At 39.4% G+C, this 26,057-nt stretch overlaps 2 protein-coding genes across 7 annotated transcripts in view; one reads left to right on the top strand and one right to left on the bottom strand.

Annotated features, from left to right (window-relative positions):
• esco2 (establishment of sister chromatid cohesion N-acetyltransferase 2) lies at positions 1 to 14,985 on the bottom strand. 3 transcript variants are annotated; one of them, XM_060916464.1, is made up of 11 exons: positions 14,856 to 14,985; positions 9,535 to 9,598; positions 8,402 to 9,272; positions 7,925 to 8,009; positions 7,804 to 7,840; positions 6,350 to 6,485; positions 6,141 to 6,272; positions 5,546 to 5,635; positions 5,136 to 5,279; positions 4,414 to 4,598; positions 1 to 606 (listed from the first exon to the last, which is right to left on the bottom strand). In XM_060916464.1, the coding sequence occupies exons 2-11, from the start codon at positions 9,591 to 9,593 to the stop codon at positions 474 to 476; spliced, it is 1,872 nt and encodes a 623-aa protein (XP_060772447.1). In that variant the 5' UTR covers positions 9,594 to 9,598; positions 14,856 to 14,985; the 3' UTR covers positions 1 to 473. The 3 variants fall into 3 exon arrangements, with proteins under 3 accessions (XP_060772447.1, XP_060772448.1, XP_060772446.1); XM_060916465.1 differs by lacking the exon at positions 14,856 to 14,985 and adding an exon at positions 12,399 to 12,601; XM_060916463.1 differs by lacking the exon at positions 14,856 to 14,985 and adding an exon at positions 11,823 to 12,369.
• ccdc25 (coiled-coil domain containing 25) overlaps positions 14,365 to 26,057 on the top strand; it is a 26,725-nt gene continuing 15,032 nt past the window's right edge. Inside the window, exons 1-5 of one of the 4 annotated variants that reach the window (XM_060916468.1) lie at positions 14,365 to 14,432; positions 16,567 to 16,614; positions 16,694 to 16,733; positions 19,459 to 19,510; positions 19,598 to 19,673. In XM_060916468.1, the coding sequence (XP_060772451.1) occupies positions 16,593 to 16,614; positions 16,694 to 16,733; positions 19,459 to 19,510; positions 19,598 to 19,673 (190 nt within the window). In that variant the 5' untranslated portion in view covers positions 14,365 to 14,432; positions 16,567 to 16,592. The other 3 variants (XM_060916466.1, XM_060916467.1, XM_060916469.1) reach the window with 3 other exon arrangements.

Raw genomic sequence — 26,057 nt, forward strand, 5'->3', positions numbered from 1 at the left:
CATGCTTAGTTCATTTATTTAAAATATTTACAAAAAAAAAACCACACACTGCACATAACTTTTATACCAGCAGATTCTCAGAACTGGAGGGGCCCCATCAGTGTAAAAACTAACTACAAGTTCATATCTTAAACAGGAGAATGTGAGTACATCTAACAATGGAACTTCTTGGATTAAAAAAAAAAAAGTTTCCCACATCCTTTGATGTAGGCACTGAGCCCATCTTATTGTTTGGCACTGGATGGCATGGCTAATGTAATGTAAAGTGTGCTTGTTTAATTGCATGCACACTTTTATACAGATTCAATTGCTGAGCCAAGGCACATGTCAATCTGCCTTCTCACCAACTGTTCCATTAAATACATGCTAGCCAAAACCTCCATTAGAACTGAATTAAACTGTTAATATTATACAAACAGCAGCAAGTCATTTCTCAAAGTATAAACCACTGAGAACGTGTCAATTTACAAAAATCAGGCAATGAAGTTATAGACTAGAAACTTAGGAGTTCCACAGTACTTCGTTGCAAAGAGCTTGCCAGCAGGAGTGGGGTCGGAGAAGGCGATTTCTTCTTTGGTCAGTGGGCTTCCATACATGAACGATCCCCTGAAACAAGATGGAAGTAAGAGGTTAAAATAAAGCCCCTTATTGTTCACATGTTTTAGTTAAATACTTAATTTCGATAACCGTGCTCAGTGAATAGTAATTGACTCTCCAAGTTAGTTCCAGTGGCATTCCAAGAGTGCTGATATTTACATTTCACTCCATCACTGTCTGTTCACTACAAAGTTCCACTTCCAATGATACTTTTCAATAATACAACTTTTGACTTAATCTGAAAGCTTATCAGAAGAAAACCCCAATTTCACCAGAAGCACCTTTAAATAGGAATGTACAAATCAGTGTTAGCCAGCTAGCTGACAAACTAAAACTAGCTTTTTCATGATCTATTTAAAGGAACAGTCCACTGTACTTCCATAATGAAATATGTTGTTCTCTGAATTGAGAGGAGCTGATCCGTACCTCTCCGAGCTTTGTGCGACCTCCCAGTCAGTCAGACGGGCTGTTACTCCTGTTAGCAATGTAGCTAGGCTCAGCATGGCCAATGGTATTTTTTGGGGCTGTAGTTAGATGCGACCAAACTCTTCCACGTTTTTCCTGTTTACATAGGTTTATATGACCAGTGACATGAAACAAGTTCAGTTACACAAATTGAAACGTGGCGATTTTCTATGCTATGGAAAGTCCGCACTATAATGACAGGCGTACTAACACCTTCTGCGCGCTTCGGCAGCGCATTGATACGGAGCTCAGATACAGGGATGTGATTTGGGGCTGGTGAAATTATCTGAAAATTTTAGCTGGGGGTCTGGGGGCCACAGGCCCCCAGCTGGTCCAGGGCAGTGCCCTGGTGGGGGGGACAAAGCCCCCCGAAGCTCCTGCGTTCTGGGGTTTTCTGACTTAAAAATTGTACTAAAATGGCAAGCAAACACACAAGAAAAAACTTGTCATGATTAACAAATTCAAGCCAATTTAATGGTCAACATGCAACTCTGAGCCCCTATAGTAAATTCAATGATTCTTAACTAACAAAAAGCCAAAACATGAAACCTAAAAATGTCATTCTAAATTAAATCTGCATTAGAATAAATAGAAAATTGTATAAGGAAAAACAATTTATACTTTCAATTACTGTAGAAGTTGAACATACCTAAATGTGCCTTTTCAAACAAACATGGTGCAACATAAGAATTCATCCACCATTATTTATTAAACTCTATTGCTCCTGGTAGTCTCCCGGTTTGCTTCTTATGTATGGCAACTTCTAATACTTAAGTTACTGCACACCCCATTTAGACAGGGTAACAGACACAAAAAAAATTAGTCATGCATAGACTACTTACCAAAACTGAAATTAAGTAAATATTCTCAGATTCAGTTCATTCTGCCATCCATATAAAAGGTGAGAATATGTAGATCCTTGGCAACAAATAATAGCTTTTGGGAGCATTTATTTTTGTTATGTGATTAATCACGGTAACAGAACTGAGACAAACCTCTGGGACAGGTACAAAAATTAACAAATCGAAAAATATCTTTTCTTAATGGCATTTTCAATTTGTGACATATGTCCATTGTGGTTTCCACAGTCTTGTTGAACATGAAAAAGTTTCAATTCCACCTTTGTCTAACATTAAGAATCATGTCTGAAAAAGAGTCTCTTTTCAGTGGAACAGCCATTTTTGCTCATTTTCGACCCTAAAATTTGCTACAGAATGCACATTTATGAACCAAAGTAGTCAAATTTTGAAATGCAAGGTAGAACTGAATGTTTTATCATATGAGACCATAAAAAGGTTTTAGAAATCTCAAAATGTAAACAAAACACGTCCGGGAAAAAAAAAAAAAAACGTTTTCTGTGAAATTGACTCATATACAGAACTGTACAGTGTTCACTCACTTGAGGATTTTCATATGCAAGAATAAAAATCACTTTCACTAAACAACATTCACAAAAAATGTGTTTGCAATTAATTGGGATCCACTGTTTATCATTTCAACCGCGCATCAGACCCTCGGCCAATTGAAAATGTCTTTGATGCACTTTTCTCCCTCATGAGAATTTTGAAAAGTTGGCAAGTATGTATTATTTGCACTAACATTTTAATATTGAATAAACAAATCAAAATTGTGTATAATTACCTTACATCCACGCTGTGGGAAAAAGTTTTGAGCGAAAATTAAAACTAACTTCGAGTGAAAAAGGTGAAATAATCTGTGATGAAGTTGGCAGAGACTCTGAAGTAAATTGAGAGGAGGCGGGATGGGTCAAGCATCACTGCCGCCTCACTTTCCCGGGTTAAACTCCCACCACTCCCCCTCTCTCTAGCTTTTGTTTTCTTTTCACTGAGTAACCATTTATTTGTAAACTAGAGCCGTGATTTAAACTGCTGTTTCTTCGGATGTAACTAAAACAAACAAAATCCGCCCCTTCTTTTCTCCTCAGAAGGTTTAGCCTCCGATGCTAACCTTTTCACCACAGCTTTCATAGCGTGCGCATGCGCATCCAGGAAGCAACAGATGGCGCGAGGCCACGGCAACCTTCGTCACTCCGTCGTATGTGCAGTGACACCATCACCACTCACAGGGTTATTACAGGGAAAGAAATGAGCTGGGTTGTTTTTTCTTCTTCCCCATGTTTATTTACTTTAAAACTGATGATCAGGTGCATCTTTACGCTCGATCACGGAGGCTGCCATCTTTCAACTCTTTGTTTGAAGCGAGCTTACGTACAGCTATCTAACAAGCGCATTCATTGGTTGTTACAGAGCGATGGGCCAATCACGTACCTCGTTTCATCTCAATGACGGAATTACTGAAAGTCGGAACGAATAGGATATGAATGCGGATTTGAGGAAAAAAAAAAATCGGAATTTTTTTTTTTTTAATTTTGAGGTGAAAAAAGCGGAATTCCGCGAATTCGCGGACAAGTCACATCCCTGCAGATATCAATGTGCTGCCGAAGCGCGCAGAAGGTGTTAGTACGCCTGTCATTATAGTGCGGACTTTCCATAGCATAGAAAATCGCCACGTTTCAATTTGTGTAACTGAACTTGTTTCATATCACTGGTCATATAAACCTATGTAAACAGGAAAAACGCGGAAGAGTTTGGTCGCGTCTAACTACAGCCCCAAAAAATACCATTGGCCATACTGAGCCTAGCTACATTGCTAACAGGAGTGACAGCGCGTCTGACTGACTGGGAGGTCGCGCAAAGCTCGGAGAGGTACGGAGCAGCTCGTCTCAATTCAGATAAGAGCATATTTCATTATGGAAGTACGGTGGACTGTTCCTTTAAAGAAAAATGTATAGTTGAAGGCTTTGTTTAATATTTATAAAAATCTCCAGCATCAATCCTTTGTAACATTCAGAGGTAAAGCTGTAACCAAATTTGACACAAAGTTTTCAGGACAGAAGAATTTTCAGAAACAAACTGGTTTCTCATCTTCAGTTGAGTGGTGAAAACCTCACTGCATGTAATCACAGGAACTAACTAGTTTGCTAGATGTTCCAGAGCATTAGAAGTAAATATAAAAGGATAGAAGTATGACATCTTATATATTGTAAGATACAGTAATTGCTGGCAGATTGCTACAGTACAGAAGGATTAAAAAAAAAAAAAAAAACACTTCAGGCTATCTTGTCATTAGAAATGAATCAACTCTGATATGTGATGGCCTCATCACATCACACATTGATTATTCTCCTATAATGGCATGACAATACAACTGCTAGAGGGTTTAAAAAAAAAAAAAAAAAACACCCCTTATTTGTGGAAAACATGGTGTATTGGCCACAGCTGCAATAGAATAAGTACTTTAAAACCTGCTGACAGAGTCCTGAGTGTGTACCTGACGGTGTCTAGCAAACGTGTTGCGATGCCCTTTCTCCTCATCAGGCTGAATACCCAGATTCGACTCACTCCACAAATGGCTCTCTCTGGCACAGTGGAGCAACACCAGGCTCTGTGGTGCTCCATGAAGTCCTCCTTAGTCATGTCCTTCAGCTTCTCCAGCTGCTCTAGCACTCTGAATGCCTGCAAGCCAAACAATGCTCTCAGTGATTCACACATCAGAAAGCCTCAATATAAATATACTTTGCTTCATTTTAATCGTAAAGCTAGCTGCTGGAACAAAAAGCACAGATTATGATGTGTCCCATTTGATCTCTGTGCTCTTTTAATCCGGTTACTACTCTGATTTTTCCACTCCACCTGAGCAGGAAGTTAAAATTAAAAGTGAAATCAAAAGCTGATAAACAATTAGAAATGACTGGCCAGCATTGTTAAATTTTACCCCCCCCCCCCCCAAAAAAAAAGTTTACTTTAACAAGCTCAGATGTGGCATTATGATTTCATGCATTAGTGAATTAGCTTCATTTTAAAAGAACAAAGTATTAAATGCATGACTTTGCAATATGTTTAGATTAAAATTAACTTTGTTGATTCACTTGAAGCTGCACAAGATGATTTTGCAGTTAAGTTACCAAAAAGCAGTAATATAAGACTGGTACATATGGAAAGATATCACTGACACTTAGTGGAAGTGAGCATTACTAACATGCGCGCGCACACCTGTCTTATGGGCTCAGCCACCAGGCAGCCTACCACCATCTTGTCACTGTTGATGAACAGGTAGGTTTTGGCAGCACCGGGACTGCTGAGATTGACTTGTTGAAATCCTAGCTCACTGTCTGCAATACGTCTCACATCATCTGCCTGAAATCAGATGTTACAGGTTACACATTTTAATCCCACTGTGTTGTCCGTCAACAGGACATAACGCCCTGGCAATGTCAACAGGCAATGTCTAGATTTTATAGCAATAAAAATGTAGTTTAATATCCTCTAAAATTAATAAGTGCTACCTTAATTAAAAAAAATATATCAGCAATATAAAAGTATAAAACTTTGTATTCATGACCAGGTGGTAGATAAACAGGAGAACCTCAGGAGAGCAACAGACTCATTAATACTGAACACACCTTTTTAGTCGCGTACTTTGGATCTTCAGGAAGAACGAGGATGATTTTGCCATCCCAGAATTCTGCCACAATTCTTTCCTTCTTCCAGCCCTTCATGGAATGAAAGAGGAAAAAAATTAGCACTCAGCAAAAATATATTTGCATATCTGTTTATTTTTATAGGAGCGTTCCAAATTTTGTCCATGTCTCAGTGAATCCAAAGTGTATTCCAGGAACACAGAGTGTGAGGCATGAATTCACTCTGAAATACACCCTCATACTGACTCATTCCTCTATGGGAGCAATTTTAATCATGGCCGATTCACCTACTTGCAGGTTATTGGGAGGTTGGAGGAACCCTATATGGACACGAACAGAACTCTATAGCAACAGTAACCAGAGCTCTGGATCAAACTGAGGATGCTGGAACTGCATGGCAGCAATGTTACCAATATGCAACTAGGCTGCCCTCCATAAAACCAACCTTAAGATCATTCAAAATCCATTATAAGGCTAGGATTAGGTTCTCTGTGGATTAAACTATCACAGTCTAGAACTGAGCTTTTCAATGCAAATATATTTCAGGCCTATTGATGACACAAGTGTGTTTCCTCACCACAAACTTGATGGTGTTGAGAAAACGCTGGTGGAATTGTGTGTGCTGGAAGTTGTCCTCTGGACTGTCTGCGCTGTACAGCATGCCACACGAAGTACACATAGTGGCACCAAACTGCTTCTGGCCTGCATCCTGTAGAGAAGAGGTTTTCAGCTTACACAGCAAAAACCTGCTGCTTTTTTCACTTACTTAAAATCACTTTGCCTCACAATGATGAGCTGATCATTTTGCTTCTTCAGCTCTTTCTTCCTTCTGGAACCCCTCTCCTTAACCAAGAGAGATGGTGTTCCAGCAGAGGGAGTGCTGCAGTTCAGAGGGGAAGACAGACCACTCTTCTTCCGAGACCTACAACAGAAAATACTAAATTAATCCTAATCAGGGCTGTCTGTAGTACAGTGTAGTTTAGCATGCAACAATGAACAACATTCAGATTTCAGTAGTGTTTTTTGTTAAGTTCTGCTTTGTTTACTGTTTACACTCATCTTAGTCCCCCCCCCCCAAAAAAAAAAAAAAATTTAAACTGTGTAAATGTACAGTAGCAAAGACTGTCTCATGAGGGAGTGATTTTTTTAATGCCATGTCAGCACCTGAGGCCAAGTCATGGCAAAAACATTTTTAGCAGATATTACAAATACTTTATAAACGAGACAGTCAGTGACCATGTAACTCTGGTCCAGAAGGAACGATCTAAAGTGGCCACCTTGTGCAATAAATATTGCAAGCTATATACACCCTCGGAATACCTACCTATTTTCCAGAAAGAATCCAAAATGGCGAGGAATTGACGAGAAGCAATTTTTGTTGAACTGCTCGTTAAGGATTAATTAGTCCATAACTTCATTAATAATTGTAAGTAAGCAAATCTGGGTAGAAATCATATGCACCCTAGGCACCCCTACCTTCATGCCAGAAAGAATCAAAATTGGTGAAGAATTGGAGAAGCAGCGATTTGTATGGAAACTGTTCATTAGGGCTTACTTACGCAATATCTTCATTATTAATTGCAAGTATGCAAATTTGGGTAGAAGCTATATGCACCCCAGGCAGACCTACCTTCCTGCCAAAAATAAAAATCGGTTTAGCAATTTTTGTGAAACGTGGACAACCAACACATGATGGCATAAGCTCATCTGGCCAACAAGCTAGTAATTAAAAACACACACAGTTACATAGTTATTTGTTTTATAACTAAACGAGCTGCTTTAAAAAACAAGTGACTTTTGGTGGTGACACCTTAAAAATAATCCTCCACGGTATTTGCAAGTAAATTTTTGCAAGCCCAAGGCAGCAGAGTAAAATATGCTTGATTGTTAACAGTGTCTTACAAAAGTGGCATATTGGTGGTTCTTCACCTTTGAATAAACCAATCTGACGCCTGGTATATATCTGAAGGTCTCATTACCTCATTTGCAATATCCATAATTGTACCAATATTAACCAAGTTAAAACTACACGGTGAAACACATTCAGTCCATCCGTGTTGGCATCAGTGTGTTGCCATAGAAATGAATTATTTCTGAGAACATGATCAGCTGCGAATCTCATTCATTTTCTCATCATTAGGGTCATTTCAGCATGACTTGAACTTTACGATTTTTGAGGAAGACAATACACTATGCTCTCATACACACTGACTTTTTGACAATTATATTTTATTGTTTACCTTCTGGAACCGAAGATGGGATACACAGCTGACATTTCTGAGAAGACAAGACACAGGTCATTGTTTGTAAAATTAAAAAAAATCACTTTTGTTCATTTGTTCCAGAGCAGGTCTAGCTTACCGTTATCTGAGCAGCTGCTGTTATTTGAGGTGTTTATTCCACTAATGTCCAGCACTGTATCCAGGCCAGGACTGGTAGCTGTGTCCTATTTTTGTTTCCAAATATTTAAAGAAAAAACAGTTCAGATAAAATCAAGATGCACACAATTTGACCTTCAAACAAAATCAGCCAGAATATTTGATTTTCTGCACTTCAATTACAAGTATGCAAGACATTTTTACTGTCTCCGCGTAAAAGCATCAAGGTGGTATTGTGTGCAATTTTACTTAGTAATAATTTCATAAAATAAACAAAAATGAAATTAACATGCATCAAGGTTAAGCTGCACCAGTTCTTATCCAACACCCTTTTTAGAGATAACAGGTACACTAATCTTACAGCTCCAATTAACCCCCCCCCCAACAAAGAACCAAGTCGTTCCTTCACCAAATGTACTCTCATCACTGAGAACTAGATAGTAGGTGATACGAGACTTACCTGGTGATCCATATTCGAGGTTAAGGACTTGACTGGTGAACCAGGTTTCCTGGTAACAGCCTTGTTAACGACAGCAGACTGAGAGACACTGTGTGAGCTCAAGGGCTGAACCCATGGTGTCTGTTCTGTGCCCTCAGATGCACCACATTCCCCAAGTTTAGGCAGCAGCTGAGGATTCAGTTTTGGTTTGTGAATAAAAACAGTCTTGCGCACTGAAGAGCAATCTCTCTGCACTGGAACTGCATCCTTTTCCACTGCTGGTTTCTGACTGGTGGCTTGTTTTGGCTTCAGAGTGTGAGACTTATACATGGACACTGGCTTTTTTCCAGTCCCAAAGAAAGCAGCGCTGACGACGATTCTGGGTTTGTGTTTGGATTTCAGACCACTGAATGTAATCAAGGCCTGCTTCTTCACTTCCACTGTGTTTGTAGATGAATCTGCTTTCATGCTCCAGTTGGGTTTAGGTGCAAAGTAGCCCTTTAGGTTGGATTTCTGTGCTATCACTTTCTCCTTTTTAGGCTTTTTGGTTTTGATGTTCCCTCCCGACGACACAGGAGTGCTCGGCTGATCTCGGTTTGCTGGAGGCGGCTTGCTTTCCTTAAGCACCTTCCTTTCAAGTGGTGTGAGGTAAAGGGGTTTCTGCTTGCTGTAAAAGGACCCTGTTCGGAGTGCGGCTTTGAAAGGGGATGCTCGTTTAGGAGGAGACTCCAACGTGGAGCTGTGGCGCATCTTTCTGGGTGTACTGGGAGAGCGCGATGGGGAACGCATCCTTTCAAGTGAATTCAGCAGAGACGGGCTGTTCTCTTTTAGCCGAGCGGACGCTCTCTTTGAGTAACTCTCCTGTGTCAAGGCTTTCTTCTTCGCTGGATTACTGTGAGGGAAATTATACAGCTTTAGTGGGATCAGGGGAGAGAGAAAAAAAAAATTATACAGGGTGTCTGAAAAATCAGGAACCAATGAGACTTTCAAAAAACCCTACTTAATTTTATATGTATTATTTAACACACTACACATTTTCAACTGCTACATCATATTTCTGCAGATTTTGGTCAACATCCTTCAGTTGGTCCATGAGTTTTCAGACACCATGTAGAATAATGACATTATATTTGAGGGGTAAAAAGGGCACACACCTTTCAGCATTGGTAGAGCACAGTTTTCTCTTCTTTGACGTGCTGATTGACATTTTCATGTCATCTGAAGCAAGAAAGAGAATAAAACCAAAAACCTGTGATATCAGCTAGCACTAAAAGTTGAGTTATAATGACATCAGCCCAATATTACAATTTTCAGGACATCGTGTCTGCTTATAAAAAAAAATCTGCACAACAGACAATTGTCCAGTTATTGAAGAATACAATATGAAAATTGTTTGAAGCAGGACTGTCAGATTCGATTTAGCTATAAATGGCATGTCTACTTTCTAACCAACTTCTAAATGCATCCATTTGAAAGATTAACAGCAGTTCAGGCTGCAAGGTTTACATTAAATGTCCTTGCTCCAATATGTTGGATGCTCCACACATACATCTGAAAGATGTTAAAAATTTTAGGAAGGAGTCCCTTATGCCGCTTTTCCACTACAAACGCGGCTGAGTCGGGCTGAGCCGTGCCGTGCTGAGTCGGGCTGAGCGGGGCTGTTGGAGTTGCATTTCGACTACAACCGCGCTGAACCGTGCTGGCTGGAAGTGGGTGGACACATTGGGTGGAGTTAGCGAAAGTGGGTGGACGTCAGGTGATGTCGTTAAGCAGCGCAAACAGTGACATCAGTGAGCTTTTAAGCGGTAGTCTCACGACCCGGATAGTAAACAATAAACATGGAGGACATGGAGTCGTTAGTGTTGCTGGTCTTGGTGCTGTGGCTTGTTGTCACCGACAACGCGGACAGATACTGGCAAGAGCGTATAGATGAGGCGAGGCGCATAAGGCTTCAGAAATTCTCGTAATTCGCAATTCTTCTCCTTCCGGGTTTACGGTGTTTACAGATCCCAGCGCGCTCGCGGGGCGTGTGTGGGCATGTGAGGACACTCCTCCTCACCAATCAGTGCACAGGGGTGTGTCTCCTCACGCCCCCAGCCTCACTCGGCTCGCTTCAGCCCCACTCCAAAACGGTGCGAGTTTTAGGGGCTAAGCAGGGCTGAAGCGAGCTGAGTCGTGCTGGTTTTTGGTAGTCGAAACGCGAGCCGTGTCGGGCTGAAGTGAGCTGAAGCGAGCTGAAGTGAGCTGAAAAAGGGTAGTGGAAAAGGGCCATTAGTGTCAGTGCTTTGTTCATTCCAACTTTACCTCTGAGTAAAGTTTTTCCAAAATGGAAAGCCATCAAGATGATGGGCTTTAAAGGTTGCAGTTTCTCAGTAACATGATCAGCTACATTATTTTTGTCTTATTAACTTTGAGAGAAAAGCTGGTGATGGTATAACTTTATAGCTGATAAAATGCACGTGATAACAGGAACTGATATGTTTCAAGGACAGACCATGACATTAAACTAATTATATTGGAAGCTTGATTCTTTTCACTCCTTGTCCTGTTTTATTCTGCACTTAAACTAAACAATTGAGCATACGTCATTTCATGAAATCAAGTTATTTGTCACATTTACTTTAGAAGCAATACACTTTGCTCCCAATGTTTTTACAGCAGCACAGAAAGACACATGCTGCTGTGTGAGAAGGTTAAGGCTTGACCAATGACCAGAGTCGATATTTAGCAATTTTTAAAATCAATCATCGGACTCGGCATTTGAGCTTATTTCCTTGCAAAAGGAAAACATTTTTTGTTACATATGCACATATCTGACAACATAGCCTGATCCAGTAACACCGCCCACAGCATTATTGGATTGCTTGAAATGTGGATGGCATATCGAGTACAACCAACTAACAGTCTGTTTTCATGTCCCACCCACAGCACTATTAGATTGGTAAAAATGTGGACCATGTGTGGAATAAATCCAATCAAACCTGCTTTTTCGTGTTTGTGAGAAATGTGGGAATGAAGCAGCACCTGTATTCACTTCCACAGTGAGAGAAAACATGTGAAGGTTGAACACAGTTGGCAAAAAGCATAATGCACTTGGTCATATAATTTCATTCACACACCTTGAGATGACGACTGCCCTCAATATACTTGTTACACTATATATTGTTCTAATATTAACCATCATGTTGATTTAATGTGAGTAAGAATTGAATTTTTGTAAATTTTCAATCTACAAACATCAAATGTACAATAAATGAAAATCAGCCCCAGATACAGTCAAAAGTTTGGACACATCTACTCATTCATAGGTTTTTCTGTATTTTGACCATTTTATACTTTTTGTAGAATACTGAAGACATCAAAGTAATGAAATAGCATACATGGAATTGTGGTAAATTAAAATGTTTCATATTTTAAATTCATCAAAGTAGCCAGCATTTACCTTGATGACACTTTTTGTACACTTTTGGCATCATCTTAACCAGCTTCATGAGGTAGTCACCTGGAATGCTTTTCAGGTAATAGGTGTGCCTCATCAAAAGTTAATTAATAAACTAGTTTCTTGCCTTCTTAATACACTTGAGATCAAACAGTAAGTAATAATAATACAGTAAATAGCCCTGTTCCACAACTGTAGTAATCTATATTATGTCAAGAACCGCTCAACTAAGAAAAGAGAAACAACATGCATCATTACGTTAAGACATGAAGTGACTTAATTAATAAAAATAAAGAAAAACATCGACTTAGAAGGTGCGTCCAAACTCTGACTGGTACTGTATCAGTTATCTGTGTCCTTCATTAACAAAAATCGGTATCAGACCAGGGAAAAAGAAAGGGGGGAGGCGGTTAGAATGGCTCAAGAGTACTTCAGCCATTCCTGCTGATTCAGGGAATCAAACCGGCAATCTTTTGGTCCCAAAGCTGTTTTCTAACCTTTAAACCACATCTCCACCTAAAAATAAAAAAATCTCGCTAGTACTGAATTGTGTATTACAAGTCATCGTCACTGCCGAACCTGATCCGGGGTTGATTTGGCCAAAATTGCAGCAGTAGGGTGGCCGGTTCCTTTGTGCGCGCACTCACACACATTCACACCAATGCGCAATTTAGACTACATGTCTGAACTGTAGGGAAAACCGGAGCACCCGGAGGAAACACACGCAGACACCGGAAGAACATGCAGACTACACACAGAAAGGCTCCTGGGCTTGAACCCAGAACCTTGCTGCTGTGAGGTAACACTGTTAACCGCTGCACCACCCTGTAGGGGAGAGCGGGGTAAGATGAGCCAGGGGGTAAGATGAGCCACCCCCTGTTTCTAAGAAACAGTACACAAATGTGACCATGTGACCACATTCAAAGGGGGGCGGGACCATTTACTTATACTTGTGGAGAGGAGCACCACATGTCAAACTAGGTGAGGGAGATATTTATAAAAATGTGTTTTTGTGTTTTCTAAGTCAATTCCATGTTTGTCCACAGTGAAGATGATTTAGAAAAGACAAAAGTAGAATAATATTTAGACACATTAGGGTTAAGTTAGTGGCTTTTTATTACATTTACTAAGCTATGATATGAATGCTAATAAAAATAATTTTGATTAGCCTAATCCCCTTTATTAGCATTTTTCTACAAAATGGTGGCCACGGGGTAAGATGAGCCATTAGATGTGGGGCAAGTTGAGCCACTGGCTCAACTTACCCCATTGGTGGCTGAGCTTACCCAATATGGATGACACTTAAGTTTTCACATTTACTGGTCATATATGACAACAACATTATATAATATATATATATATATATATATATATATATATATATATATATATATATATATATGACATCAGATGAGGCATGTTGTGTTGTGGCAAAATTCACAGGGAAGAAGAAAGTGCATTTCTTCATTGGCCAGATAATCAAATTGGATGTCTTCGAAATAGAGGCAAGATTTCTCAAAAGAAGCCGGTCATGCCATGGCTCTGCAAGAAAGCCAACCTTTGTCTTCAAAGAGAAAGATGAGGCTGTCCTGTCAAGACAGGATATTGTGAAAAAATTGCCCCGCCCCTTTACTGTTGGGGGGACAGCACGGAGGGAGAGGCAAATGGTGTTCCCTTGCAATTTGAACGCTTGGAACATTGAATAATGATGAAATTATTATGGATGGAATGATTGCTGCATGTTTTAACCTACTGAAAGAAATAAGATTTTTTGGCACTGTTCTACTGTTTTAGTAATTTCTATAATATAGTACATCTCTCATTCCCTCTCTAACCATCCCTCTTTCTATCTATCTACGCATATCTCTCTCTCTATCCATCTATCTATCCCTCCCTATCCCATCTCGTTCTATCACCTCTCTCTTCATCTCCCCTTCTCTATGCAACGGCCCTATCTCCCACTTGATTGACTTGACTTGATTCACTGATTGCATTTCTAATAATAAAAGTTGTTTACTTTGTTAACCTAACATGTTTTGTGTTGGCTCAATTTACCCCACACAGTGGCTCATCTTACCCCGTGCATGGGGTAAGTTGAGCCACTTGACATTTTTTTTCAAGAGGTAATATCACTCTAACCATAAGAGCTTATCAATTATTTTTTGCTCAGATAGTAAATTTCAAAGTACACTTTGAAATTTGGTATGGTGTGTAGACTGGAAGCAAAAATGGCTTTAACATGTAGTTATGATGAAAAATTTAAAAAGTGGCTCATCTTACCCCGCTCTCCCCTATAGCATGATATTTCCTTATACTAGAGCACCATCACTAATGAGAAAGACCAGTAAAGTTCAACTTGTGTCTCTTCATGAGTCTTGAACCTGAAACATCATTAAATGTTTCTATAATGTTTAGTTGAGGTGTTTGGACAGGAGTTAAGTTTACAGCTGAGCACTTTATAGTTAAGGGTGTTGATTGGGATTTGAGACACTGATCACGAGTTCAGACAAATAAATAAAGTCCAGCGACCTGTTTGTTTCCACTGCAGATGAACTGAAGCTGATGTGAAAACTGACTCAGAGATCTGATAAAGATAATGAAAAGAAGTGTGAAGTAAGTAGGAATGTTGTTTTATTAAAAGTTAAAACCGAGTCATTGTAAAGCAGCTTGTTCACTTCACTCAGTTGAATTTAAACGCTCCCTGATACAGTTCACATTCGGCTTCAAACCACAACACAAATATCAGTGCTTTCTGTTCTACGCCTTTACATTACTTTGTACTAATTCAATAAAGATATTGGGATAGATATAAAAATAGAAAACTGTTTATCGCTATAGACATCAGTTATAGACTTTTTTTTTTTTTTTAACTCTGAGGTAAAAATGTCAGTTAGCGAGGTGACCAACGTTATGAGCGCGAACACCAACACCACCAGTTAGCTCTCGTTATAAAAGTGGTGTTAATAATCTAACAAATACACAGAGATAAAGCGGATTAAAGGTGTTTTGGGATGATAATGTTAATAAACCACTTACTGAGACGATCAGATGATTAAACCCCGTTCAATTAAATTCTTTTTAAAAAAAACCTATTGTTTGTCAGTAGCGCTGTTCTTTTACCCGCGCGCTCTGACAAGACTAGCTTTTGAACCGCGCGCCAAATGCAGCTTTTTTCGGGTGTGCGCAATACTGTTGTGGTTTCAGAATAAGAGTCCTAGTAGACCAAAAGTGAGAAAAAAATACATGATGGGAAAAATCCAACGGGTTTCTATGATCAGTGATGAGGCTGAGATAGTTGAGCATATTTAGGTATGAGAGGTAAGAAATGATGACAGAGCTATAGAAAAAATAGGACTGGTAGAGTACAGTTTTAAAAGTATAAAATATGGAGACACTGCTAAGAGATAATGGTTATTTACATTTTTAAGAACAAATGGGCTGGAAAGACAGCTTTACAATGAAGTACAAGGATGAAGAAAAACACTAGATGGCAGTAATGCAACATTCAACTTAAATGCCAGCTGCCCTAAAACCTCAAAGAAGAAGAAGTGGCTTTTATGAAAAAGTACATGATTAATATGACTGAAAACTAATCTAGGCTGTAACACATGAAAACGACCAAAATCAATTAAAAAAAATCGCAAAAGCAATGAAACGTATGTCAAGAGATGTTGATCACTAGGTAGCTAGAAAACCAAAACATAAGAAATAGAAACTTATTCTTCCAGACATTTAAGTGTTTTAAAGTAGCAGTTCTTCTGTTTTGTCCTCGTCTTTTCATCTGTGGTTTTATTCATTTGTGGATTATTTTATTGCGCAACGTCTTTAAATTTGCAATATAAAGGTGATTCGACCTGAAATATGCGATCAAAGTGCAAAATATAGTTCAAAATATATATGCGTGTCAGAAATTCACTAGGAGCTCTTTTGACTCAATAATAATAATAATAATAATAATAATAACAACAACAACAACAACAACAAACCGGACATGCGGTAGTGGAAATGACCTTTCCTTAACACGGGTGATGTGTAATTTACTTCCGGTGTCAGTTTTCTCAGTGCTCGTAGCACGCTAGTTGCTAGGGAATGTTTAACGCATGTGTTTACTGTTTATTTTCACGTCTGTCTCTTCTTTAATCTGGGTTCTGATTTCTTCAAGTGCGGAAACATGGTTTTCTACTTCACCAGCGCTGGTGAGTGAGGCTTTATATCTGAACAGAAACGATAGTAACGTTATTTAATAGCGGAAAAAACACTATATGTCCTCTTGTATTCAGGTAAGTACCGCCTCTTATGCTACGATTGGCTAATGGTAGCCATTTCGTGGCTGTGATTGGCTAATACTTGGCGCGCAGCTCGGGGGTATGAATTACTAACCAATCAGAACGGAGGAGGCGGGATTTGTCAGAATATTGAACGGGAGAAATAACGTAGGGCGGAAAAAATTGGTAATAAAATATTTGCTTATCTTAAAACACGAAGGATTAAGATTATAGATTGGGGTTTTAATGACAGAGCTAAGTTTTAGCTAAGTTTTTAGTCTGGATAATTATACCCGATTATATATAAAGTGATATAACACTCATGGGTGTACTATTCTAGGAAAATAATCAACTGGATAGTGTGATGCGCACTGTTTCTACCTCAGCTTTGTTATTTTCCGATAATTGCACTTCCTGAAGTGTTTTATTCTAGCTAAAACAATGGCTTATGCGGAACAACTTTTTTCCCACCTTCTTTGCAGTTGTCACACCACCATATACCATCTACATGGGAAAAGACAAGTATGAGAGTAAGTGCTCTTTCTCTCACATGAACCTTTGTTCTCCATTGATGGTTGTACTTTAGTGATTATTTTCTTTTCTCAACAGATGAGGATCTCATAAAATACGGGTGGCCTGAGGACATTTGGTAAGAAAACCATCGTTTCAAGATTTTCCATTGAGTGGTAGAATTAAGAGAAAATGGTGGTTTAACCCCAATTGTCCCTCTCATCAAAAGCAAAGCACTCAAACTTTATGGTCACATCAAATGTAGTAAAAGAGGATTGTTAAAATATGTTTTGAAGGAATGATAACTGGTAAAAGAAGCAGGGGAGCCCAATGAAAAAGATGGCATGATAACATCTACAACTGGTCAGAGCTCAACTTTGACATTCTAAATCAAGCCACTCAGAACTGAGAATTTTGGAGAGAACTAAGTCATGTGAGTGCACATTCTGCCACAGGCAGAGATAGTGTTCTATAATAAGTATTAGCTCCATCTTCAGGGATCTTGTGCGTGGGGCGAAAACACCATCCGTGACTTTAGAAGGCATTACAAGAATTTCTTAAAGTCTGTTTCAAATAGCTTTATTCAATTCAGACGATCTTCAACAGATCAGCAAAAGCCAAAATATAACAAGTAGGAGACATGAAACTTATGTTTTTGTGATTTGCTCCGAAAAATGAGTGGTTACACTCTTTCTGGTGCCCAATGAAATTCTGGTGTTCACACTCATGTCAAAGTTAATTAATAACGTCAGCAACAAAATCTTAACATGAAGTGCTTGCTTGTGTTTAACATCTGATATGTGGCACAAGTGAACATACTAAAGACAAGAGGAAATCAAAATTGCTCGAAATTATTACTGGTGATTATTCATGTCAAACCAGTAAAGATGAGAATTCGACATCAAGCTGAATTATTACTGGCGAACCAGAATTTCATTCTTAGAATGATGATCACATCTTTAGAATGTCCTGTGAAACTACTCTGTTGAGCTGCATATATTTTAGGCAAGGCAAGTTTATTTGATTTGATTCAGCTAGCTAGTCAGTTTCTTCAACTAGTTTACATAAATCAAATGAAAAACTCAGTCAAAAACTTCAAGTTCAAACTTGGCTTTTAAAAAATTCTGTTCTCTTTAAAGAAATAGAAAATGCAAAGTAAATACATGCATGGGTTGGTAGCTTGTAATATTGAGAGCCCGTAAGAAAAGTTTCAGGCATATTTGACCATTTATAAGAAAGTTGTGAGCGTTTTTGTATTGCTGCTCTAATGCCACCAGGAGGCTGCCATGTTGCCTGTTGGAAAGGCGATGCATGATGTCATTTGAGCGCAAGGCTGCGGGTATACTTCAGTACTGAAGGGGCAAAGCAAAAGGTCTGCTAAGGTGACAATGTCAATTTTTTCACTATACATCTGAAATAGTGTAGTAATGAGCTGCAACTCTGACTTATGGACAAACCTGAACTCTTTACCTGTAAAACGAGGCTGAAACTGTGTGTACGCTTGGCATGCTCTCGACTCATTCATGAAAAACTTCATCAAGATTTCCCCAGGCTAGCGTACCGTAATTACCATAGTAGGCAGTCTGTTTGTAGGTTGTCTAGCAAGGGTACAGTCCACAAAATGAGCCTGTCACAGCAGCACTACTTGTACCGGGGATATAAAGATGAAGTTACCTCCCTGCATTCAGTCACATAGGAATACATCATGCTGTTTATCAGTGACATCACTATTATCTTCCCCCTCCACTTTTTTGTTAGAGAAATGGAATTTCAATTTTTTCATATAAACTTTTAATGAAATAACCTCCAGCTTCAAGTCTTAGTCGCTATGCGGAGCTTCTGTGTCTTGCGCTCAAATGATGTCCGAGCACTGCCAGAAACGATCGGGAGGATTTTTCTGATTGGTTAAAATATTTGCAATGTTGGCCTCCATGAAATTGTCCATTCTGCATAGAAACTTGACTTTTGGAGATGGATATCTTGGTTGTGAGAGCTCCTTATTTTCAATTATTCACATGAATCGTTAGTTTATATCATAATCTATCTTCATAACTGTATTTTAAAAATGGGTTTTCTTTTAAATGTAGAATGATCAATCACAGACATGTTTGATCAACTTTATTCAGATTTAAACATGGGGCTGAACCACCAGATACTGAGTAAACGTATTTGTATAGCACACAGTTGGACAAATTTCACTCGGATCTATAATTATTGGCACCCTGTAGAAAACATGAGTAAAAATAATCATCCACTGATTCAGTTTTTCCACTCAAAAACAACTTATTTGCTGTTTTATTTTAAGAACTGTAAAATACAATACTGTTACACAGAGTCAGGGTCATAATAGAAAAGTTTGTCAGTTACTGCCTGAAACAAACAGAAAAATCCCTCCAGGAGGCTAAAACCTTCAGCAAGAGCCCAAACTTATAACCAAATCAACGTGGCAGTAGTTACCAAAACACAGATTTAATGTGTCTTATGATGACAATCTGAATCTCTGGATTTAACTTGGGTGAAAAATCTGTGGTCTGAATTAAAGAGGAAGATGACTTATTCCAGAATCTTCTATACATTTCCTCCAAGTTTCTTAAAGACATGGGAAGGGGGTGCCAATAAATTAGAATTTTTGCATTTTACAGGACAAGAACATTTTTGATTAAAAAAGAGGACTATGTCCCCCTTTGTTAAAAACTTAACCAAAGCTCATTGCATGTGTTGTTACTTTTCCATGTTGATCTCTGTACGTTTTCATGAAGGGTGCCAATAATTCTGGAGTTGACCCTGAATGCTGCCCATAAGTTTAAGTCACAATCATTGGTGACAAAGCATAAACAACGATCTCCCAAATGTTTGTGTTTCAGGTTTCATGTGGATAAACTCTCTTCTGCACACGTATACCTGAGAATGCCCAAGGTAAAGTTTTTATTTTCAGAGCTGCACATAAAGCTTTGTGTTTCTTATCCTAATAGTATTTTAATTAAATTTGTTTTTGAACAAAAGGGAAAGACGATAGACGACATACCCAAGGAGGTCCTGATCGACTGTGCCCAGCTCGTAAAGAACAACAGCATTCAAGGTAAATCATTACAGTACATTACATAGACACAAATGTTTTACTGGGAAGTACACCACTTGTATTTTTATACAAGCTTCATCTGGGACACGGAGATCCAAAACCGTGACATAAATCTCTGTGTGTCAGTCGTGAGGAAATTCATGAATTGTTTTGATAAATTTGGGTACTTTTTGTTTGTGAATGTGTCAAAAAATACAAAGAACATCACATGTTGGCTTGAAGGTATGAAGTTTATCTTCTCGTGTTGAAAAACTCGCATTTTTCATACGAAATACATCGTGGATCTGAGTGACATTTAAATAATATTGGCTGGCTTTTTTCATGGTATATCAGATATATTCGAAGATGAGTTCAGTATCATGCTAGCTGAATGGAATATATCTGATATACCTTGAAAAAAAGCCATTATTATTATTATCTCACTCACACACACACACACACACACACACACACACACACTTTTCCAGTTTTTTGATGTTCATGAGTATGTTTTTCTCTTGTAAACAGAGGGGAACCATCAGGGCTTTCTGGGCCTTCAGAGAAGGTCCAAACATATCAGTATTTCAAATGTTGTATTTAAGTTCTTTCTTCCTTTAATTAGTGTGCTTGCTGCACAAAGCAGCAACTATTGTTGTTCTTAAGTTTACATTATTATTATTATTATTATTATTATTAGTGTGCTTGCCAAAGGCAAGCACACTATTGTTGTTCTTAAGTTTACTTATTCTGCCTTATTCCGACACGTTTTTTGGATCCACTACTCCTCCTAGGGCGTTCGAGATAGAGTTGGAACGGTGTCTCTGAGACATCTGGCCCGAAGTGGTGTAGTGTGCTTGTATACAGCTTTTGGATCAACGCGCCTGTTCTCTTGTTCTTGTCGTTTTTCTTTTGTTTTTTTTTCCCCATAGAGAATGAATAGGGCTCATGGGAATGAGCCATTCCCATAAAGAATGAATCGTCCTACTCGGACATGCTCCATCGCAGATGCACCAAACCTCATGTGATACTTCAGGCCAACTCCCCCGACACATATGTAATCGGTTCTGACCCACACTCCATATTTTTCCTTTCTTTTTGCTCATCCCTTTTTCCTCCATAGGCTTGCATTGATTTTTGGCCCCATTGAAAATGAATGGTGTTTCAGGAGAAAAACTTTCACTCTCCATCAATTTTTTTAACCAAGGGACCAAACTTCAAGGGGGGCCCTAACTGCAATGAACCAGCTTGGGGGGGGGCTAGCTTGAAAAAGGTTGAGAACCCCTAGCCTGAGGCGTCAGGCTAGGGGTTCTCAACCTTTTTCAAGCTAGCCCCCCCCCAAGCTGGTTCATTGCAGTTAGGGCCCCCCTCCTCCCGGCGCCACCCCCCCCTTACCGGCCCCACCCCCACTACACCACCTTGCATAGATAGATAGATAGATAGATAGATAGATAGACTATTATTTTAGGCCCACACTTTATTATTATTATTATTATTATTATTATTATTATTATTATTATTATTATTATCAGTAGTGGTAGGTAGGCCTATCATCATTACTAGGCTATTGTTATAACTGGAAGTAGCATCAGACTTCTAATGTGAGTTTGCAGGCATTATTATTATTACTATTATTATTATGAGTAGTGATAGGCCTGTTATCATTACTAGGCTATAGCTATATAATTATGAGGTTACATGTTTTGCTATTATTATTATTATTATTATTATTATCAGTAGGCCTATCATTATTACTAGGCTATTGCTATAACTGGGCATTGGCACTAGACCTCTGATATGAATTTATGCTTTATTATTGTTATTATTACTAGGCCTAATAATAGGCATATCATCTGCATGTTTTACAGAAGCTTGCAGGTAGGCAATGTTAATGTGAGACCTGAGCCTGCTTTGCCTTGCAAAGATCCTCAATTCTTGGTGCAATGTCTGATAAACCATCATCCTCAATTTGTGCACGATTGCGGTATTTCGTTTTGAGTGCAGTCATTTTTGAGAATCCTGCCTCACACAAATGTGGACGCAAAAGGGAGGAGAATCTTCAAGGCGACGTCACAGAGTTGAGGGTATTCCTGCATCAATACTGCCCAGAATGACGAAAGAGGGCAGGAGGTAAAAACAGGGTGTCTGCGGAGTCTAAAAAAGTCTAAAATTACACATTTTCAATTTTAGGCCTAAAAAAGTCTAAAATACAGAGATATTTTGCACTGTTGGTCTAAAATCTCATTTGGGTAATTTAAGACCTAGGTTACGTGCAGAATTATTCTGCACGTAGAAAATCTTCCCGGAAGTTCCTTTCAGCACCTAGATGTCACCCGGGATTGGTTGGCATCTCGGTGCTGAAAGGAACTTCCGGGAAGATTTTCTAGTTTCAGTTGTGTTGCCAGATTGGGCGGTTTTAAGTGTGTTTTGGCGGGTTTTGAACATATTTTGGGCTGGAAAACGTCAGCAGTATCTGGCAACACTGCCGGCGGGAAGATTTCCTGGTTCCGGTTTACAGCGCTGACTCAGTTCATGCAATTGCTGGTGTTGCGTAGGCTACCGTGTAAGCTCTGTCAATTTCAGCGACAAATTAAAAATGGAAGCGGACGAATTGGTTCCTAAAAGAACTAGTAAGGGGTCAGTCATCTGGCATTTTTTTGGATATCGCGAGGAGGACGTGGAACAGCAAATGCCAGTTTGTAAAGTGTGTAAAAAAACCTGTCATCACGAAAGGCAGCAGCACGACAAATATGTTCCATCACCTGAAAACTCACCCGGTACAGTATGAAGAGTCTCTTAAACTCCGAACTACTTGCCCACGAGCTAAAACCCCCCACGAGCTAAACAAATGACCATAGCGGCCTCGTTCTCCAAAGCCCCCCCATATGAGAAAACGAGTCAGAGATGGAGAGCTATAACGGATGCAAACACTAACTTCATTGCCGAAGACATGATCCCAGTTAGTATAGTGGAAAAACCAGGCTTCCAAAAATTACTAAACACACTCGATCCCAAACATGAGTTGCCTGGTCACAGACATTTTACAGAGAAGGCAATACCGGAATTATACACATCTGAGAGGCAGAGCCAGAAAACATTCAGTTCAAAAGTGTGCAAAGAGAAAAATTGTTTTGCAGATCTCTCTCTTCTCTCCCTCAATCTCTCTCTCTATTGTGAATGTTCCAGTGGTTCTCAGTAGTCAGGTTAATAGCTTGGAGATCTATTTTTTTAAATAATTTAATGAATGAGCACTTTTCTTATTTAGGCTAAATGTCTTTCTCAGTGTTGAGTTTGCACTTTATTGATTTGAGCTCTGAGCAGCTCTGTATTGTATTGCCCCTTTGTTGCAATTTTCAAGATTGTTTTTGCAGTTTGTGCCACATCTTTGTTGAATAAAAATAGTCTTATTTCAATTCAATTGTGATTAATCACCAACATGAAAATTTAAAATGTGTTGTTGAAAACCACCTGTAAAGTTAACCAAGAATGTTATTTAATCTGCAGGGATTGTAGTGAAAACAGTAAAGAGTAAAAGTTAGATTTCATGGGGTCCTTTAGAGGAGATTTAAATATATCGAGATGTATATCGTGAAATGGAGAAAATGTATCGGGATATTCATTTTTTCCCATATCGCACAGCCCTATTGTCACGGTTTGTAGCAAAATGGGCAAATGCAAGTTTAACAACTGCTGGCTTGAACGCAATGATTTCGTAGACTGGTTAAAACGTGTACCAAACAATCCGTTTGAGGCGTACTGCACATTGTGCAAAAGAACACTCAAACTCAGCACCCTGGGTGTAAAGGCACCGGAATCGCACGCGAAAGCGGAGAAGCACCAGGCTGCCCATAAAAGTCTGCAACATTTGCATGCCATCACTCAATTTTGTTCACCATTGTCAGGTCCAAGCACATCTCGAGACGGTGTATCAGCTAACTCCGTGCTAACTGTAACGTTACAACACGCAAACCGTACGGAATCGAATGCCTCATCCTCAAGTGATTTGTGGGATGTCTTTGGCTCCACTGCAGCTAAGTTCCTCATTAATGCAAGAGCGCACCCTAGAGATGTAATGAGTTCATTGGTGAATGATAATAAATTTTGTTATTTCGAAAGTAATTCAGGCTCTCCCAATTTTCTTGATTTTTTTTGTGCGGCATAAGTCTTAAATTTAACCTGTTATGGTTTTAAAAAGGTCTTAAAAAATCTTAAATTGAACTTGTTCAAGCCTGCAGAAACCCTGTAAAAAGTTCCTTCAGCCTACTGTCACTCTTCAGCTCAATAAGCTGTTCCTGCATATCAATTGACAGCTCGTTTGCTGTGCACACAAATGGATCTCGAACCCACGCAAAAGAGCGATAAAGCACGTCGCAAATTCTTTTCTCATTGCAGACAGGTGCTCAGATGCTGATTGAAATAGATAGGAGAAATCGTGTGACGTGCCTGCATCAGTGATAAAGTCTGCAAGGTTGGGGAACACGTCGCAGTTCCCTCGACTGATATGGCCATGCCAGAGGTCAATTTTTTGTGTGAAGGCGTCCACTCTGTCTGCGAGGAGCAAAATATGAGTTTCGCGGCATTCAAACGGTCAAATATATCGACCAAATAGGACAGAGACGCAAGCCACATAGTGTCATCCAGATGCTTCGCCAGATCTGATTTGATTTCTGTCAAAAAACACTTCACCTCCCCTCGCAGCTCATACAACCGCTGCAACACCTGCCCCCTAGAGAGCCAGCGAACTTCAGTGTGCAGAAGCAGCTGTTCGTGCCCTGACCCCATCTCCTGGCAGAGGACCCCAAACAAGTGAGGGTTTAGCGGCCGTGATTTGATTAGATTTGTCATTTTCACGGATTGGTTCAGCACGGAGTCAAAGAGAACTGGCATTTTTTTAGCAGCTAATGCTTCGTGATGGACCATACAATGTGTCCATTTCACAAGTGGAGCTACATCTATTAGGATGTAATCTATTAGCATGTTAGCATTAACATGTTAACATGCTAGCTTTTAGCATGTTAGTATGCTGTTAGCTAGTTGTTAGCATGTTGGCATTAGCATATTGGCATGCTAGCTTCTAGCATGATAGCTGTTCTGCTACAGCTCAGCAAGCACACTTTGCATTTTCTCTGCGGAAATGCAGTCTAGTTATTATTTATTATTAGTGTGCTTGAAAAAGCACTCTATTGTTCTTAAGTTTTATTTTTATTATTATTCGTTTTCACCCGTTTTTTGGATCCACTACTCCTAGGGCTTTCGAGATAGAGACACCATTCCAACGTTGAAATGTAGGGCCCGATCTGGAATGGCATGCTTGTTCTCAGCTTTTGGATCGACACACCTGTTCTCTGGTTCTTGTCGTTTTTCTGTCGTTTTTTTCCCATAGAGAATGAATAGGGCTCACGAATTGAATCGTCCTGCTCGGACACGCTTCATCGCAGACGCACCAAACCTCATGTGATACCTCAGGCCAACTCCCCAGACACGTATATGCATTTGGTTCTGACCCGTGCTCATTTTTTCCTTTCTTTTCATCCCCCACTTTTTCATCCATTCACTTCCATTCATTTTTGGCCCCATTGAAAATGAATGGCGTTTCAGGAAAAAAGCTTTCACTCTCCGTCAAATTTTTTAACTGAGTGATCCACCAAACTTAAATATGGCATCTCAGGACAACTCACCCATCACACACATATCATCAGGTCTGACCCACACTCGTCTTTGTCTTGCCTTTCATCCATCCATTTTTCCTCCACACTGCCATTAATTATTGGAAGCATGACAGAGTCATCCCTCTGTTCCGCCATTGGCGATAAGGCATTTGGCAAGGATCTGTTCATTTAAGACTTGGACAACAAATCAACAACTCAAAGGCCACTTTATTAGGAATGCTTGCCCACATGCGCGCGCACATATGCTAGCAGTTGGCATATAAGCATTAGCGTGTTAGCATATTAGCTGTTTGCACATTACCATTAGCATATCATATGTTAGCTGTTAGCTCATGAGTTGTTAGCATGTTTGCCATTAGCATGTTATCATGAGAGCTGTTAGCATGTTAGGATTAGCATGTTTGCCAAAGTATGTTAGGCTTAGCATGTCAGCATTAGCATTTTAGCATGCTAACACATGCTAAGCTGTGGTATGTCTGTGTTCGCCTGAGCATGTTAGCATGCTGACTGTTAGCATGTTAGCTGTTAACATATTAGTATGTTAGCTATTAGCATGTTAGCCATTAGCATATTAATGTGTTAGCTGTTAGCATGTCATCTTCAACGTGTTAACATGCTAACAGCATGTTAGCATATTAGTGTTAGCATGCTAACAATTAGCATGTTAAGATGTTAGCATTAGCATGTCAGCATGTTCGCGTTAGCATGCTAGCATTAGCATGTTAGCAGTTGCATGTTA

This window comes from Neoarius graeffei, chromosome 3 (assembly GCF_027579695.1).
Source record: "Neoarius graeffei isolate fNeoGra1 chromosome 3, fNeoGra1.pri, whole genome shotgun sequence".
Lineage (NCBI taxonomy): Eukaryota > Metazoa > Chordata > Actinopteri > Siluriformes > Ariidae > Neoarius > Neoarius graeffei.

Bases quoted from the DNA above. Each gene is read 5' to 3' on its own strand.
- esco2 (XM_060916463.1), bottom strand. From the start codon at position 11,916: ATGAGGCACACCTATTACCTGAAAAGCATTCCAGGTGACTACCTCATG. The intron at 7,841-7,924 runs GTAAGCTAGACC...TTGTCTTCTCAG, and splicing joins CAGCAGCTGCTCAGATAACG to AAATGTCAGCTGTGTATCCC. The intron at 607-4,413 runs GTACACACTCAG...ATCTTGTTTCAG, and splicing joins CGTTTGCTAGACACCGTCAG to GGGATCGTTCATGTATGGAA.